Source organism: Sorex araneus, chromosome 2 (assembly GCF_027595985.1).
Source record: "Sorex araneus isolate mSorAra2 chromosome 2, mSorAra2.pri, whole genome shotgun sequence".
Lineage (NCBI taxonomy): Eukaryota > Metazoa > Chordata > Mammalia > Eulipotyphla > Soricidae > Sorex > Sorex araneus.
Genome location: NC_073303.1, coordinates 38,597,088 through 38,616,780, shown reverse-complemented (window position 1 = coordinate 38,616,780; position 19,693 = coordinate 38,597,088). Strand labels below are relative to the sequence as shown.

The window sequence follows — 19,693 nt, the reverse complement described above, 5'->3', positions numbered from 1 at the left end:
TTCCTAACCCCCCTCCTCACCAACTAATCAAACAAAGCTTGAAATAGTGCAATAACTTTGCAAAATCTTAACAGCAGATGCTATTGTCACCTAAATGGGCTAAAGAATTTTAAAGCTTGAAATAATCTTGATTTCCATATAATACAATTGTGAAGATGACATATAAACATGGAAACTGTTTTAGCTTTTATATTTAAAGAACTTATAATGCTATTGTAGCTATAAAAATTCACATGGCACATGTGGAAATTAATAGAAAACAGTGAAAACTATGTTTGGGGAAAGCAATTATGCACATTTGGTTAAACATTTCTTTTTCTTTCTTTCTTTCTTTCTTTCTTTCTTTCTTTCTTTCTTTCTTTCTTTCTTTCTTTCTTTCTTTCTTTCTTCTTTCTTTGTCTCTTTTGTCTCTCTTTTTTCTTTCTTCTTCTTTTTTTTTTTTTTTTGCTTTTGGGTCATAGGTGATGCTCAGGGCTTACTCCTGCCCCTGCGCTCAGAAATCACTCCTGACGGCTCTTGGGAACCATCTAGGGATGCCAGGGAATGAACCCTAGTTGGCCGCATGCAAGGCAAACATCCTCCCCGCTATACTATTGCTACAGTCAAGGTTCAATATTTCTTTAACCCCTTTATATTATCTTTCAACTTTTCATAAAAGGGTTACAAGGCAAGGTTCTTTGGGACCACCTAATACTAATGTACTAAATTACTGACAAGTCCTACAGATGTACTAAATTACTTACAGTGGTTATTATGAGTCACTGATGAGGCCATATGAACGAATGAATGTGATCCTTTACTGTGAAGGTGTAGATGAGTCTAAGGCATTGGTTCATCATTCTCTTTTGTAATGGTGCATTTTGCTGACTTAGGTCACAAGGAAGCAAAACAATGACTATGGGACTATGGTTTATTCAACCTTCCCTAAGCCTCAGTGACTTGACTATCAGCCTCCCTCCCAGGCCAAATTTGGTGATCCCCCAAATGAATATCAAATGTCTATTAAAGTAGATCAAATAAAAGGTAAAGTTAACTAACCCTCGAAAAGGGTGAAAGTAGGAGATTATATTGCAACATTCAGGAGAAACTTAATTTTCCCTTTTCGTCGAGTTGGTAAAACTGTGACTCCAAGATTTCACTGTGCATTGCAGACTCAGTTCCCAAAGTGACCTCAGTGACCAAGGAGAGAGAAACCCGGAAGGAAAGTGATTCAGCTCTTTGCACAGAGAAACCATTCAATAAAGATCTCGTACAAAACAGTGTTACCAAAAAACACCAAGGCCCCCTAACCAAGCCCCCAGAATGAGAGATTTAAAAGAAGAGAGAAAGAACATGCCTTAAGGCCTGGGTCTCTGTACCCAGCGTCTTTGGCAAGACTGTTCAGGACGGTTTATTACCTTTACTACCCATATGTGCAAGTGTCTTCCCTTACAAAAGTCTTTGCTTCTGCTAAATGAAAAGAAATGCCCCACGTGGGGAGGGAGCATTTTGAGCATGCACACGTGTGGAGATTCATAAAACCTTAACAACCATTTGAATGCCTACGTGAAAGAACTCTCTGGAACTCACTGGTGGAGGTGGATTTGGTGATCTGGTGGAATGTCGATAGGAAGCCACCATGGATACTTGTGAGTTGTGGTGTAACAGTTTGTTGGTCCTAAAATAACCGACCAGTCTAGAAGGATCTTTTCAGCATACCTACAGGTTTTCAGCATTTGTTGATTCTGTGACTTTGTTTGACATCTCAACTGCACCCGGGGAAAGGACTCTGCCTTTGAATAGGTAGAAAAAGCATTGATCTTTATTGTGTCTCCTTGAATCTATGCTGAATCCAGCCTCCATCTAAAACCAATATCTGCAGTTGAGACAGGAAGGTCTCACAACAGCTCCAATTTCCAGGAATAGAACTGTTTTTAATCTGTTGCCTACACGGTACCAATGAGAAAAATCATGGTATCGTGTCATAAACTGCTATGCAAATGATGCTATTTGTAAGTATTAACATAATTTAGTGCTTACAGTCATGTTCTCATTTCTAATAATTCTCCCAGAATGGAGTCTTTCTCTGGACTCTTAGCCTGCAGGATAGTCTTTCATCAAGAAGCTGAAATTTTTAATAACCTGCCAGCATATGTTTTGTATGTGCCAGGCTAGGCTTGATGACACATCATCTTCATTATCAAAAGAAACAGGTCTACCAACTGTAATAGGACATTAAAACATGCCTGTGCTCATAAAGTAATGCTTTGATGTCTAAATGCATGCCATTACGATGGTCTTCTGGAACAAAAGAGAATTTCTAGCCCTAAATTCTCAATAGCTCCACTCAATGGAGTTGCAGCTCCCTTCTACTCAGAATGCACAAATCGGCATTGAAGGCCAAGACTGCCAATAAAAGGGGGCTTTTCAGAATGAGTTTTTAATTTTAGTTTTTACCTTCTGGTTAGAAGTTACGTGACTAAGTTCAGGTTTTAGACTAAACGGATTTTTGAATAAGTATTGTCCTTTGTTAAATTTCAAAAAAATGAATGAATTGGTTAAGGATTTCAGATATGATAACATTAAACATAATGCCCAATGACAATTTAAAAGGGTCTAATGTAAAGTAATTGAAATTTCATAATTTCAAGCTTCTACGTGTAATTCAGTCACATTTTAAATATTTTAACAGTTTAAAGTCAAAGATTTCAAATTTATCGTATTCCAGCTTTAGGAGAATCCTTTAAAAACAACAAATTTTTGCTTGAAAATTGAAACCAGAAAAGTTTTCACACTGACATTTCAATTTTTAAACAAGAAAAAGTCATACGTTTTATGGCTTTCATCTTGGCAGTCTTGCTTAAGAAAGGAAATTCTAGACTATATAAAAATCATACTATATAAAATGCTATACACTATAAAATCCGTTCAAAGAGAGCCCAAGGAAAACCTCTGTGGGCCTCAAAATTAAATACATTTTCCTTGTTATATATTTTTTTTTCTAGAAGAGTAATTCACTTTGGTATCCTTTAAATAATATGTAAAAAGCTGGTCATGACAGGTACTGCATTTAGTCTGTTCACTGACAGAGGGGAAGAAAAGCCCAGAATAGATCACTGGGAGAACAGTCACATTTGTCAAAGGGAACTCTCTCCTGACTGGTCTCTAGACGTATTCATCATTTCACTTTCACGAGAAAAATGTAGTTCTCTCTCGTGCCCCTCTCCCTTTCTGTCACTTGGGTGTTGATTCATACACTGCTGTGGTGGGATGCTCGGAGCAGAGGCAGATCATGGCTCGTCCCATACAGGGCGGGGAAGGAATCAGCGAAAGGAATTAGGGCGTCGTCCTAATCTGCTGCGCTTTTAGCAGGTCAGTCAAAACAGAGATTTTGCGTTAAGAGCTGCCAGACAAGTCTAGAAACAAAGTGAGGCAGATTTTAAAAATTCTATTAAGACTTATAAAAGTAATTATTAAGAAGGTTTGAACTAGACTAAATGTTGTACAATTCAACCTGCAGAAAACACAGATGGAAAAATTGATGCACATTCACCCACTTATTAAACTTCTTACCTATTGTTCAGCCTTAATTGGGAGATGTGGGGTCTGGGATTTTCTCAGTATCTTGCAGGACTAATAATTATATCAATTTCCTTAAATTGTCTTCAAAACGTGTGACTGCTGGCAGAATGCTGTTAGGTTCCAGGTTGAGAGCCATTCACTCTCTAGAATTTTTCTCTTGTTATAGCCCGGCAAGCTACCAAGAGTATCTCGCCCGCACGGCAGAGCCTGGCAGGCTATCTGTGGTGTATTTGATATGCCAAAAACAGTAACAACAAGTCTTACAATGGAGACGTTACTGGTGCCTGCTTGAGCAAATCGATGAGCAATGGGATGACAGTGATACAATGATAGACTACAACTGCCTTAATGATAACAGTTGCTAGACACCAATGATCAAGACCAACTTGGCACAAATGATAAGATCTGTCATGTTATTTGACTATACTAAAAAATGACTCCTCCTCAAAATCAGTATAGTAATCTATTTGAAGACATATATGGAGACATGTTGGACCCAACAAGGAACATTTAAAACTACTTGACCAACTCCACTCATTTTGTACAAAAGGACTTAGAGTCCATGAAAGTTCAAATGAAAGGCACGTTGTTGGTAGGTGACATGGCTAGAACAAAGCAAGTACTTTTGCCTTTCCTTTCTGTTCATAGCCACTGGGTTTATGTACTATGGGTCACTCACCTGTGCCCATTTTTTGTTCCAGTCTTCACTGCCGTACCTCCTATTCTCCTTCATGACCCACTTGTAGCACCTCAGATGGGAAATGACGTCACAAAAGGCAATTCCATTTCCTCCGAATTCATAGTCCATTTTGAAGAGCCAGCGTTGGATATTCAGGTTGTCAACGATGAGCTGACTCAGCTTCTCTATCATCTGTGGGACCAAAGTCACAGCAGCGTTTACTCGAGCTGATTTTCCAAGTTCTTAGTTATACAACATCAGGTTGGCTCAGGAGAGAGAACTCTTACCATTGGTTTATTTCTTTCTGGGAACTGTACGCTGGAAAGTCTGTTAAAAAGCTCAAATCCCGAAAATCATTTTGTGATGTAGTGAGTAATTTTTCTCCAAACTAATCATTCTCCCCTCATTAATATTCATGAGTTACATTTTTGGTAGGTTGAGTGTTAACTTAGTTATTATTTGTCTCATGTCTTTACTTCCAATAGGCTTTGCATTTGATTGTCTTCTAGTTACTAAAACATTAGAAGCTTTGAGTGGTGTGTCTCTGAGGTGAAGAATTGACCAACAGGACCAAAGATGGTCCCATCTGTCACTTTCCTTATGAGTAGTTCTGAGACGACAGCTCTGCTGATTTTTTGAAGACGGAAGATAGCTCTTAGCTATAGCAGAATCTTGGTATTATTTTCTTTTTCTGAGACTTAGTATGTTGACTATTGGTTTTAAAAATGATATGATAGTTTCAGATTTATAGATTTGAATGCCAACTGGGGCAGGGGAGTTTTGTTGAGCTTGTAATTGCAAGAGCTTGTAAAATATTTCCTTCCCCCTCATTAATATTCATGAATTCCATTTTTGGTAGGTTGATTGTATATTATTGTCCACTGATGATTATTATAGCCATTATATAAAGAAGACAGATAAAGGAGATAAAGATATTCATGGAAGCAACTTCATGGGACACACACCTACCCTACATTTTTGCTGGAAACAGCAGCTCATAATGATCACCTGGGCTTGATCACATGGAAGTTTTGGGGTCAAGAGTTCAAATTTTAAATATCAAAAGCATAATGATGGTGATAATTATAATATTAACTATGTAATAATAGTAATAACTAGTGCTACTAAGCTCCTTGCACATAGCCAACCCGGGTTCGATTCCTCTGTCCCTCTCAGAGAGCCTGGCAAGCTACCGAGAGTATCCTGCCTAAACGGCAGAGCCTGGCAAGCTACTCGTGGCATATTCCATATGCCAAAAACAGTAGCAACAAGTCTCACAATGGAGATGTTACTGGTGCCCACTTGAGCAAATGGATGAACAACGGGATGACAGTGTTACTGAGCTCCCTAGAAGCCAGATCTTTGCCTAAACTTTTTACATTTGTTTTCTCACTTACCACTCTCAAAACCCCACAAAGAGAACATAACTATCAATTCCATTTAAGTACTGTTACTTGGTGGATTTTAGTGATTTTTCTCCATGATCACAGAGCACAGTGGCAGAGCCAACCCCATCCAGGTTACTCTGATTCTAAAACCAATGTCTATTCCCTATTAGACGCTGTGCTACAGCTTTTATTCTGTAGAAAGCTGGAGAAGAAGGGTATGGTGGATCAAGAAATCAGAAAAAGAACAAGAGAGTCAACTTTCCTTATAGTCAATAAGCCATTAAAGATAATTTTGAATTGGACAAAAGTCTATAGCAAAACTGCTCAATTACAAGTAGTACTATCCTAGTATAGCTTTGGAGAAAAATTACTCATTAGATCACAAAATGATTTGTGGGGTTTGATCTTTACATCAGATTTTCCAGTGTATACTTCCCAGAAAGAAATAAACTGATAATAAGTATTTTCTGTCCATAGCCAACTGATGTTATTCTTGGCTAGGGTCTTCTGAGGTTAAGGAGGAGCCTGTAACACTAAATATCTTTGGAATAATTTTGCTTACCAATGGGATTGTTTTAAGCTAAGGAGAATGAAAAAGCTCTCTATTATAGTTATGTTGAACTTCATAGATGAAAGATGGTTTTTGTTACAAAGGCACAATCTGTTTTCCTACTGTTTTAAGTTTTTCATTTGTTTGTTAGTTATGGGGCCACACCTAGTGGTGTTCAGGGAAGCCATTCAGGGCAGGGATCGAACTTGGAAACCTCATACATGCAAGGCACGTGGTGCTCTACCACTCAGCCACATTTCCAGCCCTGCTGTCTGTTGTTGAGCTGTGTTTCTCAGCAAATCATCTTGTTGGAGATATTACACTCCACAGGAGTGTGAAAGTGATATCAAAATGGACATATTTGGGGTCCTCAGAAGACCCATGCAACCATGAGGTCTTCCAATAGGGCAAGAATGGAATTCTCTTCATTCCCTAATCATCACGTGATGTCCGTGGAAACTTTGGGTGTTTAGGTGACATGTCCTTTCTCTTGTATATTATATGGTCATGACAGCAACCTGGAAAGCTTTTCTAACAATTCTTCCAAAGTTACATCCCTTCTCTTTTTACTGCTAAGTTGAGAGGATAGAGTCTGTATCTAATCATAGATGCTATGATTTTGCACCCATAGAATCATAAGTTGCAGAAGGGCCGGAGTGATAGGACAGCAGGGAGGGTGTTTGCCTTGCACACGACTGACCCAGATTAAATCCCAGCATCCCATGTGGTCCCCTGAGCACTGCCAGGACTAATTCCTGAGTGCAAAGCCAGGAACAAGCCCTGAACATTGCTGGGTGTGATCCAAAAAGCCCAAAAAAAAATCATAAGTTGCAGAACTGCTCATGGGTTTTGGCATGTTAATATTTAATAAAGCCTTTTTGCTAGTGAAAGGAAAGGATTCCTGGCTTCCTGTTTTCTTTAAAATGCTATATTTGGGTCTAGTGTATATTTGGGGGGGTTAACTCCTAGCAGAATTATTATTGTTGCTTCCAAATCCTATTATTTTTTGCTTCTGAGAATCCTATAAACGGGTGTCTGTTGATGGATCCCCTACAGTAATGAAAAGGATCAATAGTATTGTAAAGATTGCACCACTAGAAAGAATTATGTGCTATCTTTAAGTGAAAATTGAACAGCGCTTTAAAATAGCAGTGCTGTTTTTGATTATTTAACCAAAGCTGTCAATATTTCATATGGAGCACAGGCCAGCAAGAGAACTTGCTTGGTTACTTTATGGATCCAAACAGGAAATGCTCTCTGTGCTCAGGCTAGAGTTAAAAAATTAATCATAACCCCAATGACTTCACGTTATTTCCATTCATTTATCATTTATCTGCTTGCATATATCTTTTCAAAAGATATATAAAAGTCCATCATCCCATCCTGGTACAGGGCAGCAAATGAAAGATGATTATTGCTAAAATCTAATGGATAGTCAGGACTATTTATTAACTTAAATTAAAATAATCACAACTTTCTTTCACCAGCTTTAAGTTTATGATGCGCATCAGTAAAAAGCTGGTGTTATTGATTCATCACCATCTGCAAACTCAAGATGCTGATGTGCTGAGGTGAATAGGCAGGGAAATGTTTATCTGAAAAAAAATCCCTATGGACTGCTTTAATTCCTGATTTTTCCCCTCTCCTTCCCTCCCATGCCCCCCCTTCCCATGCTATCCTCTTCTCTCCCCATACTCCCTCTCTCCTTTCCTCTCTCTCTCCTTCCCCTTGCCCCACCTCCTGGATCAAGAGCCTCACACATGTAAGACAAACGCTCTATTGCTGAGCTATATATCCAGCCCAGGACTTCAATTCTGAAAACCTCAGAAGTATGTTTTCCAAACAGACTAAGAGCCCAGTTATTTATTGGGATACAATTTTCACCTGCCGTAGGAGAAATGACATTCCTCAAGTCTGATCTGCCTACCAGGAAGAATTTAATCCTGCTTCTGAAAACTAGCAAGAGAGGGAGGTTTTGTCGTGTTAAACACTTCAGCATCTTTAACCGCAATCAACATATAAAGCTCAAAAATATTTCCTAGCAAGGATGGCCTGAGTCCCCGTGAGTAAAGATGACAGCAAGAGCCAAGAGAAATACTGCACATTCGGAAGTTTCAAAGATCTTTTGCTGGAAAAGTTGCACATGAAATTGTGTTGTTTTGAAAAGCATGTCATGGGCAGAGATGTGGCTCAGGTGGCACAACAGGTGCCTGGCTTGTGTGAGGCTCTGGGTTCGATCTCTCCCTTCTGGACTTTCTCCTCCACCACTGCATGCCTCTTTCCCAGATTCTGCCACCTTTGTGTGTGTGTGTGTGTGTGTGTGTGTGTGTGTGTGTGTGTATGTGTATGTGAGAGAGAGAGAGAGAGAGAGAGAGAGAGAGAGAGAGAGAGAGAGGGAGGGAGAGTTGGAGAGAGAGAGAGGGAGAGATAGGGAGAGATGAGGGGCAGTGTGTGGCATTTGGGCTACACCCACAATGCTCAGGGCTCACTCCTGCCTCTGCAGACAGGGATCACTCCAGCCAGGGCTTAGGTGGGGGACCATATGGGGTGCTGGGGATCAAACTCAGGTCGACCACTTGCAAGGCAAGAACCCTACCTACTGTTCTATCTCTCTGGCCCCTCGTTTAATTTTCTTTATTGTGAAAAAATACATAGGTCAATGGGGAAATACCCGAAACAACTCATGCGAAGATCCTTTCTGGTAACTAAGTGGTGACAGTGGTAGCTTTCTGGTGCTAGTTCTTCAAGTATCTGGAGCCTCGCGTAGGTACGGGAAGAATGCAGGACAATAGACCTCGTCCCAGCAGAACCCAGAGCAGATTCTTTTAGTCTCAGAGCTATTTCACGTCCCCTTTTCTTCCTGCCACTTCTCCTTTTTGAGGCGCCAAAGGCTCCCCTGGCCCGATCCTTTCTGTCTAAGAGAGTCTTGTCTTGTCCTAAGCCCTTTACCATTGTCCTCTGTAACCCAGGCCAGCAGAAAAAACTCCCTCCAGACCTTCCCAGCCAGGTCTTTCCACTTAAAACAAGACTCCCACCTCTCTTAGGCACCATCTAAATGACTGACTAGCTATTATAATAAAGAACGCATCCCGGGGGCACTGGAGAGATAGTACAATGGGTAGGGCATTTGCCTTGCATGTGACTGACCTGGGTGCAGTCCCCAGCATCTCACACAATCTCCCAAGCCAGGAGTGGGCACAGAGCCTGGAATAAGCCCTCAGCACCAGGTGTGGCTCCTCAAACAAAACAAGAACAAGAACAAGAACCCATCCATGTTCAGGCAAGGTCAGTCTGTGAAGAGAGTCCAGTGACTTCATCTAAGCCAATCAATAGGAAGCTGCAGCAATTTCTGGGAGAACATGAAGATACTTTGAAACAGGAAGTCCTGGAGTGGAACCCACCGGATCCCACTCAACTGTTCCACATATGTCTTGCTGAAGACCTGAAACTGGGGCCAGAGCGATAGTAGAGCGAGTAAGTTGTTTGCCTTGCATGTGGCCAACCTGAGTTCAATCCCCAGCATCCCCATATGGTCCCCCAAGCACCGCCAGAAGTAATTCCTGAGTGCAGAAGCAGGAGTAACCCCTGAGCATTGCTGGGTGAGGCACACCCCCACTAAAAAAAAAGACCTGAAGGTGTCAGAAGGCCAAGAAAATGCAAACATCTTTGAAGAAGCCTCCCCTCTCTATCCCACATACCTGCTGGAAGTTATAGATGCTGTGTGCTCCAGGAGGGACTGGGACGTGGGCACTCTCAAAGACCGGTTTACTTCCAGACTTGGTATTGTAAAGGTGAGCAAGTGTCGGCTCCGAAGCCAGGATGGGAACATCCAAAATATCCGCAACGGCCAAGTCATCTTTGTGGATGAACCCACTGACGATGTAGGCCTCCCTTCCTTGAATGAGATTCTTTATTCTTTTGATTGCCTTGGGGCTGTACAAGAGAAGAGTCGCCAGGCACATATGTTGCTTCTGTGGGGGGAGGTGGGGAACATATTATTCTTGTTAAAAGGTGTTTTTTTTTTCTGGTCCACACACCTAATTTATAATGTTGTACACCATAAATGCATTATTAATAGCGGGTTGGGTTATGACCTATTCTGTTGTTTAGCAGTTTAAATTGATAAAAGCCGTTGTGGTGCCACGCTATAATCACTCACATCTTTAGTGTGTTGGAAATAGGCTCACTGGGAATAGAACTAATTACTACACATCTGTATTTATTTGATCCACGTGGAATTATCCTTCTGTCAGAAGGAAAAAAAAGCTGGCGGCCGTTGGATAATAGTGATTCATCTCTGCAACACTTCTGGCATGGTTTAACACTAAAGCGTCTGGAAAATCAATACCAAAAAAAAAAAAGGAAGAAGAAGAAGAAAATACCCCTCATCATTTTACTCTGCAGGACTCCGGAAATGACTCAGTGAGGGGGAAGGCATTCTGACTCGATGCATCTTTCCAAAGTTCTACCACAAGGTCCGTTTTAGACCTGGTGTACTTTTAGAATGATTATCATGGCCAACAAGTTCTGGATTTGTGAGTGGAAAAAATCCTTGAAAATGTCAAGGATATTTTCAAGACTCAAATTCATATCCCTAAGGAAACTTGTCTCATGTTGGAAGCTTTAGACTCGGTTCACCGGTACATTAAATCAGAATTCTGATGTGTCTCATGTGTAGGCAGAGAACAGAGTGGTCAGATCAGCCTACGCCCAAAGTAACACAACCTGTTTCTGCAACTAAGGGATGAGGATGCAAATGAGTTTGGTGGACACATCACTAAGACAAGGCAGAGAAGGGCTTGGAAATACTACATGGGAGGGAGCAGAGGGAGGGCATAGCTGATCAGGAGAGAGAAAAATGCAAATTGCATCCCCCAAACACACACATAACATGATTCAAAAGGATTAATCCCACACTTAGTACAATAGCCAATATGTGAAAATAACCCAAATGCCCAACCACAGGTGAATGGATCAAGAAGTTGTGATCTATATACACGGTGGAATACTATGCAGCTCTAAGAAAGAATAAAATCACGCCGTTAGCTGTGATGTGGATGAAGCAGAGGATCTCATACTGAGTGAAGTCAGTCGAGGAAAGGAATAGACAGAGAATAACCTCTCTCACTGTGGGACTTAGAGATACATGGCAAGTGAGCCACAAATATCCAAAAGCAACACAATGGGAGACTCCAGCCACACCACTGAGCTGGGGGTTGCTGAAAGGGAGGAGTCTCGGGATCCTTGGGGGAGGGAGTTGGGTGCACTGGTGATGTTGGAGTCATGTGCACAGGAACCCGCCAGTATCACTATCAGTACTGCACATCACAGAACTTCAACTGAATGCAGGTCTGGTGTACACAGGTGTGCACTTTTCTGACAAGTTACATCCCTGGCCAAGAAAACTCCCTTTAAAAGTGTAACACTGTTAGTAAAATGCCAAGTGCTTGTGTCATCAGGGACTTCCAAGGATGTTGTAAAGTAGTGGCCATTTCCTCAATTTTGGTCAAGCCACTCAGTAGGGCAAAGAATGGGGAGAAAAACTCAGTCAGTACTTGGGGAAGGAGAGGCAGCAGGCTGACAACCCTTAAGTAACCGCTGAGTTTCGGAGTTAGATACCCAGAAGGGGGCCCCTGGGGTTTGGTCCTGTATGTGATCCCCAACTTACAAAGGGATATAGCACATGGAATCCTCAGAAGTCTTCATGCCAGTACTCAAATAAAGGAACACTCGGAGGGAGTCCATCAAGCTTTGTAGTACCTTTCTCTTTAAAGTCCTTGGTCTCAGCTGGGGCAGTGGCACAAAGGATTGGAGCACTTGTTTTGGAAGTCTTGAACAATAACGTGTTTTAATGTTCAAAATCAGAAATGATTATTTCTTTTTGTTTGTTTGTTTGTGGGTCACACCCAGTGGTACCCAGAGGCTGTCTCTAGGGTGCTGGGAGGTGTCTGGATCAGTCCAGGAGGTGCCCAGAAAACCATGCAGTGCCCAGGGAATGAATGGAGCGAGGCATGTGCTCCAGCTCTCTGAGCTATCTCCTCTGCCAAGCGATGACTCTATAATAATGCCTTTTATCGTTGCAAACTCAAGCACTGTATAGTAACTCGGAAAGATATACAAACAGATTTTTGGCACACTGGAAAAAAAAATCTCCTCAAAGCTATCCATTTGAATGAAAATCAGCACTGATACAATCTTTCGAACCCATTAAAAAGAAATAAAGCAATATCTAAAAGGAGTGGGAATGGATTTGCAAGTTAGTCTAAGTTTTGTATTTAAAAAAACTTAATTGCCTATGCATGATTAATTACTCAAATAATTTAAGCATGAAACGATGTGAATGCTTAACTATGAACTGAAGACATTCCCTACTTATTTCTATTCACAAAGATGCAAACCTAGGACAAGTCCAACCCCAGGCAACTCCCAACCGTGAGTGCTAACTATGGTCTCACTGATCATACATTTCGAAGATGAACAGAGAATCCAACAAGTAAAGGTCTCTTGAAGTCAAGGTTACAAGGTCATCCATGTGCAAAGCAGAAAAGATTCCAATTCATGATCGTGTTCTAGGGTCAAATTTTGGCTTCTTTTCTGGCTCTGCTAGTGACCTTTTTGTTTTTGCTTTTGGGCCACACCTGGTGGGGCTCAGAGCTCACTCTTGACTCTTTGTTCAGGAATCACTCCTGGCAGGGCTTGGAGGACCATATGGGTGTCAGGGATGGAACCCTGGTTAGTCACACTCAAGGCAAGTGCTGTACTATCTTTTCCAGCCCCTACTAGTATCTTGGGACTGGAAAACAAGTCTTGCTTCCCTTAGCTATTAAAGGAGATTCTGTTTCATTGCAATGTTCTAAGAATCAGATGAGAAAATACCTGCAAAGTATTTGATAAATGTTTATTCACACATTTTCCTTCTCTCCAATTCTTCTCCCTTCCCTACTCCACATCTAAAGGGAACACGATCTGTCCAGATAGACAAAAACTCCTTGCTAACAGTTTTTAGGTGTTAGCTCCAATGTTTGGGAGAAAATCAAGAAATTGGCCATACAGATGATAGTTTATTCACAGCTGCAATCCTAGTGTCCATGTTTACTCTGGGAATATCTAGGAAGCACCAAAGTAATCCTTGCATAGGGAAAGAAAATTGAGGGTTCCCAAGAATGTATGTAGCCATGATGATTGTGTTTTGTCCCCTCTCCTTGCCTTGCCCCTCCCCTCACCTTCCTCTTCCATGGTCAAGAGGTGCCAATGGGTGGATGGGTGGGGGGGGAGGACAGAGCAACAGTGCTTACCTTGCATATGGCCAACCCGGGTTCTATTCCCGATACCCATTTGGTTTCCTGAAATTGCCAGGGGTGATGCCAGAGTGTAGAGCCAGGAGTAAGTCCTGAGCACTGCTGGGTATAGCCCCCAAACAACAATAAAAAGAGGGGACAATAAAAGAGTGCTAATCAGGGAACTTTGGGGAAGAATAGTGAAGAATCCAACTATGAAAAACTAAAATCCTTATCTTGGTCGCAAAGAACCAAAGCTGAGAACAACGTATTGAGTATTCCACCCAAGAAATGCTCCTTAGAAACACTGGTGCAATTCTCCCCAGCCTGAAGGGTCTTTTCTCATTTTCTCTCCTCCCCCGCACCCCCCCCATCCTTCTCCCATTACCCCCCATTACTCTTTGTCTAATCACATGCATCTGAAGGGTGGCAGCTCAACACATTCATTCCTCCTATTAAAGCCTGCAATGAGTAATAGAGGGTTGGCGTGGATGTAACTCACTTTTGAATGAACTATCAACAGATTCACTGTCCCCATCTTATGCCTCCCCAAAGTCTCCTAAAAACTGAGCAGTCCATGATATATTAAAGTGTTGATTGTTTAACATGGGAAGTTTAAATTGTTGAAAATATGGACCAGAGTGATCGTAGGGCACTTGCCTTGCACGTTGCTGACCCAGACTTGATCCCTGGCACCCCATAGGCTCCCCTGAGCCCACAGGGGTGATCCCAGAGTACAGACCCAGGAGTAATCCCTGAACAGCACTGGCTGTAGCCCAAATATCCAAACCAAAAAAAATCAGAGAAATTTACTTCAAACCATCTCTGCCTTGCTATACTCTCCCCATAGTTCCTTAAATTTTCTAAAGCTTTTGTGTAGGGATGGGATTTCACTTAGAATTCATTTCATTCATACTCCACAAATGAGTGCAGTCCCTCTATGTCTGTTCCTCTCTTTCTGACTCATTTGACTTAGCATGATACTCTCCATGTTTATCCATTTATAAGCAAATTTCATGACTTCATCTCTCCTAACAGCTGCATAGTATTCCATTGTGTAGATGTACCAAAGTTTCTTTAGCTAGTCCTCTATAAAATAGCATCACATGAGGCTGACACCCTCATGTGGAGTAGATAGTAGGGACAGTAGATACAAGGACCAGGGGGATTGCCCCATAGCTGGAAGACTGCTTCATGAGCGGAGGGGAGAAGGCAGATGGGATAGAGAAAGGATCACTAAGAAAATGATGGCTTGAGGAACCAGTTGGGATGGGAGATGCATGCTGAAAGTAGATAATGGACCAAACATGATGACCTCTCAGTGTCTGTGTTGCAAGCCATAATGCCCAAAAGTAGAGAGAATGGGGGAATATTGTCTGCCACAGAGGCAGGGAGAGGGTGAGAAAGGAGGAATATACCGGGGATATTGATGGTGGGGAATGTGCACTGGTGGAGGGATGGGTGTTTGATCACTGTGAGATTGTAACCCAAACATGAAATCTTGTAACTATCTCACGGTGATTCAATAAAAAAGAATTCGTTTAATTCATTATGCCATCAGTACAAGTTTAGAAAAATCTGGCCTTGTTCTTTGGGAATCATGATGCAGTAAATCAGGCCAATCCCCCTGAGTGGAGGTGGGGAGGGGAACACGAAGTAATAAGGGGCAGAAACCAGGGTCCCTGGTTTAGAATCTGTCCACAACTCACAACTTTGTGACCCAAGGCAAGCCCAGTCTTTGGTGTCCTCTGCAGAGACTTAAGGAAAAAACAATCTTCAGGTGTTGTAAATTCACCTACTTGGTGGTACCACCATCACTGCAATTAGGCTTCTGCTATGGAGAAACTGGTCAGGGGTAGTAGTTCTGACCCCTGAAAGTCTGAAAGTTAAATTGGGATATTTATTTCCTACAGTCCAACTAGTATTCTAATCAGTAAAGCTGTTAAACTTGCAATAATATTTCACTGGTGTGTACCAGAGCATCGCAAGATATAAAATTTCCAATTTAATTTTACAGCATCCCTGAAGCCATAGTAATTAGAAGACAAACTCACAGTAAAGATGTTGATGGCTTCAGGGGTGATGATTTTGAACCTGTCCTGCAGGTCAGTTCTGTCCTCAAGGTTCCCTGATTTGACAGCTGCCCGGAGACTCAGGATTTTTTTGTAGTATAGCAGTAAGTCCTCTTTCATTTCCTGGGAGGATACGTAGATGACTGTCACGTTGGCATCTGAAACAACAGGCACAATGTTAATTACTGCTCCAGAGGTATGTGGCATTAGGGATTCTAGTGCTGGGTGTATTTTACACCCTTTCAAATGAAGAGCATATTCCAAACCCACCCCGAAGCTCATCTAGATGGGTTTGTACAAATCTTAGCGATTTAACTGGATTTTTTCCTTTGGTATGTTAGCATGTTTCATTAAGAAAACATATCACCACAGAGAGACTACACAATGATTGCTTCAAAAAGAGGTTTGTGGGGTGTCCCTTTTCAAATAATACCTAGGGATTTGGGTCAGAACTTTTAGTAACATCAATGGGAATTGCGTGCTGCTTTAAAATTTTATCCCATAAACTTCAATAAATTATAAAACTGAGCTATTAACTTTAGAAAACCAATGAAATTGTACTTTCTTATTCTGCTCAGATCAGGGAATGTTCTGGTCCAAATAAGTAATTATTTCTGGAAACCAACCTTTTTTCCTGTCCCATTCCCAAGGCATACCATATTACTTCAATAGTAATCTATTATTAGAATAGTGATCTAACACAAAATCATCTAATGAGTCTTGGCTTAAAGAAAATGCTGCCTTAATCTAATATTATCCTCCTCCTCCTCCTTTTAATTTTTTTTCCTGAGTCATACCTAATGTTACTTAGGGCTGGTGGTACTCTGAGGACAGTACCTCCTCCTGCACACAAGACATGTGCTCCAGCCCTTTGAGCTGTCGCCACAGCACTGACTGTTCTTTTCATACTTCCTGTTATGTCCACAGAAAGAAATCCAAGTCAAATATGGAATAGTGAGATGAGATTGTTTGGTCTGAGGTTGCAAAATACTGTTGGGAGTTTGGACAGGAAATCAGTAGACATGGAGTCGTTCATTCATTCATGAAAATACTAATCAGTGTAGGGTAAGATGTGTGTGGATATGGTCGATCATGCTGAATCCTTTATGGAACCCTGTTTGCTCGCATGGTTGTCCTTCATCTAGTGTTCTGCCAATCCTATTCAGGATGACTCGAGTCAACAACTTGCAGATAATGGACAACAGGCAGATTGGGCGATAGTGGCCGATGTTGTGGGCGTCTCCCTTCTTGTACAACAGAATGGTCCTGCTGGTTTTCCACTGGGACGGAACCTTGCATTCAGACAGGTAGCATGTGAAGAGCTGAGCCAGTGTAATGACGAGTACTGGTGGCAGATTCTTCAGGTGTTCGGGTCTGACCTCGTCTGGACTGGGTGCTGTACACGTCTTTACCGACAAAATAGTGTGGCGGATTTCAGAAGGGAGAATGCTGGGAAGGACATATCCATCCAGTGGAATTTGGTATGGGGGCAGGTGGACGTGGCTATTGAAGAGATCTGAGTAGAAGTTGTGGATAACCTTCTCCATTGCCCCTTCTGGAAAATGTAATAGATCAATCAGGACATCAGAGGGCACTCATCTTGGTCTTGCAGTTGAAGAAAAACAGGCGGGTGTTCCGAGTACTTTTCCCGGATTCTGCTGCATCAGCCAATACTGCTGCTCTTCTTTCTTTGAGGTCTTCCTTTATCGCTTCTCTGCACAGCTTTGCGAGCTTGGATGTTAGCTTATGATTGCCTGAGGCTTGCACCAAACCATGTTGGTGATGACCGCTAGACTAGAGCTGTTATCGACTGGATTCCACGCGATGCCAAGAGAACGCCTGGCCGCCCACCTATGAGATGGCCAGACTGCTTTGTCAAGACCCTGAATGAACGGTTTGATACTCTCCGTGTTCCTGGAGTGAGCAGACGCCATTGGGCTACACTAGCACTCGACAGGGACAGATGGAGACGTTACTGGCGCCCACTTGAGCAAATCAATGAGCAACAGGATGACAAGTGATACAAGTGATACAGTTGTTTACAGGTTGTTAAATTTGCTTTGGTGTTTTGTTGTTGTTGTTGTATTTCAGAAGTAGGGCCATGAGGGCCTAGAGCTCAAACTGTAGTCTATGGATCACCTGCAGACCAGCTTTGTTTGGCCATACATTTTCTTTTTAATGGAATCAATAGTTTGGAGAGCTCACATATCAGCATGAATTCCCTCATTTTGGCGGGGTGGGGGATTAGGAGAATTGACCCATGTATCTGCATGAGGTTGGACTGAGAGACTGCTGCCTCACAGAAGAACATTCATGGACCCCAGTGAGCATCTGATTTGTTTCATTGGTGTTTTTCTCAACTTTTAGTTTTCCATGGATTTGTCATTGCTTTACCATATTAGGAACTGCTGGGGGTTTTCTTCAGACCTTGCTTATGTGAATAACTGTCATCCACCATCAAACTTTTACTGCCAATCCATCACCAAAAAGGACTTCTCTGGGTCAGAGAGATATTACAGGTACTTGCCTTGCACATAACCAACCCAGGTTGGATTCCTGGCACAAAATGTATTCCACCAGGAGTAATCCCCGAGCACAGAGCCAGGAAAAAGCACGGTTGGGTGTGGTCCTAAACAAAGCAAACAAACAAACAAACAACAAACAACCCCCCTCTGCTCATTCCTCCCACCCTTCCCTCTTCCCTTTCCCTTTGGTAACCAGCATAGTTCCTACCCAGCCAAAAGAGAATTTTAAATATTCCTCTGCTCACTTGGGCAGAGTATATAGCACACAAACTGATTACATTTTAGTTCAGCCGCCTAGAGTACATTATTTAACTTCTAAACATTGGTTTTCATATATATAAAATTTACCTGTGGCACAAATTTGGGAGTGTACTAGTGAAAGAAACGCATGTATATACATACATATACATCTATATCTATATATGTATATATAAAGCACTCAGCACAGTACCTGGATTCAGCAGGTGCTCAACAAACAGTGCAAATCCAGAGATGGACTCTGGCCTGCTCTGACCAACAATGACTTTTTTGTCCCTCTGCTCATTTTAATAAGTGTCTCAAGATTTAATCTCATAATATAGTAGTATAAAAAATTTTAAAGGACACAAATAGACTATAATAAAATTGACTCCAGAGCAGAAAATAAATACAAAAATAATTTTTTGGGGGTGGGACTGGGTCACACCTGGTAATGTTCAGTGGCCACTCAAAGCTCAGTGCTCAGAGGGCCATGTGGTACCAGGGGTCAGATCTGGGCCTCCTAGCCCTTTGAGCTGAAATCTCTCCCAGAATACACTTCTTGGGGAGCAATTTCTAGGTTACCAATGGTAGCAAATCATATTACCAATTTCCTCTTTCCTTTCCATTTCTGGCAAAGGAATTCTATCAGTAGCTCTCGTGTCTACTATTTAGTGTGACATGATTTTGAATCTCCAAAGTTCAGGACGGATTGACAGCCCTTTTGGAAAGGAACTAATATTGAAGATGAACGTTCTTTGATTGCTGGTCAATACCAATCATTCTTTTACTTAACTTGCTGAGGAATTGAAAATACATGTCTTTCCCCTTTCCTCTGACACCCCGGCTTCCCAGCCAACATCCGAGTGACTAGACTCACGATGGGTTTTCTTTGTTTCTACTGAATAAGCAGAAAAGTCAGCCTCCTTCATTAGGAGTCCACGAAGTGAAAAAGACAACTGCTTAAGCCTTCCCACAAAATCATTGCTGATTTCCCTAATGCTTTTTTATTTTTATTTCATAAGCAAGAGCTTTTGATCTTCAGTTCCTAAGTCTTGGTTATTCCTCTGGGATAATGAATTTTATTTTATTTTATTTTATTTTGTGGAGTTCCTGTTTTTAACCTGCTATTCCTAAGCCTTCACTATTCCTCTGGGATAATGAAATTTCTCTGGGAGAGATCTTGCTACTTCGTGAATATGGTAGGCTAAGCTAAGGCACCAAAGTCCATCATCTCTCAGAAACTTTTATATTAGCCAGATTTTCTGCTCAGGTAGATACTGACTGAATTATTGACATATTTAAAGTTGGAGCCTTGTAAAGTAATGAGAATCTTTTGCAAAGAAATTCTTTTGGTAATGGCATGTGCTATATATAGAAGGGTATATAAAAAGCTGAAGAAAA

The 19,693-nt window shown here is 41.6% G+C and overlaps 1 protein-coding gene across 1 annotated transcript in view; it reads right to left on the bottom strand.

Moving 5' to 3' along the window:
* Positions 1-19,693, bottom strand: part of IQCH (IQ motif containing H) — a 135,964-nt gene that overhangs the window by 67,470 nt on the left and 48,801 nt on the right. Inside the window, exons 6-7 of the mRNA XM_055124396.1 lie at positions 15,510-15,685; positions 4,241-4,432 (exon numbers count right to left, since the gene is read on the bottom strand). Of these exons, the coding sequence (XP_054980371.1) occupies positions 4,241-4,432; positions 15,510-15,685 (368 nt within the window). The remainder of the gene's footprint in view (positions 1-4,240; positions 4,433-15,509; positions 15,686-19,693) is intronic.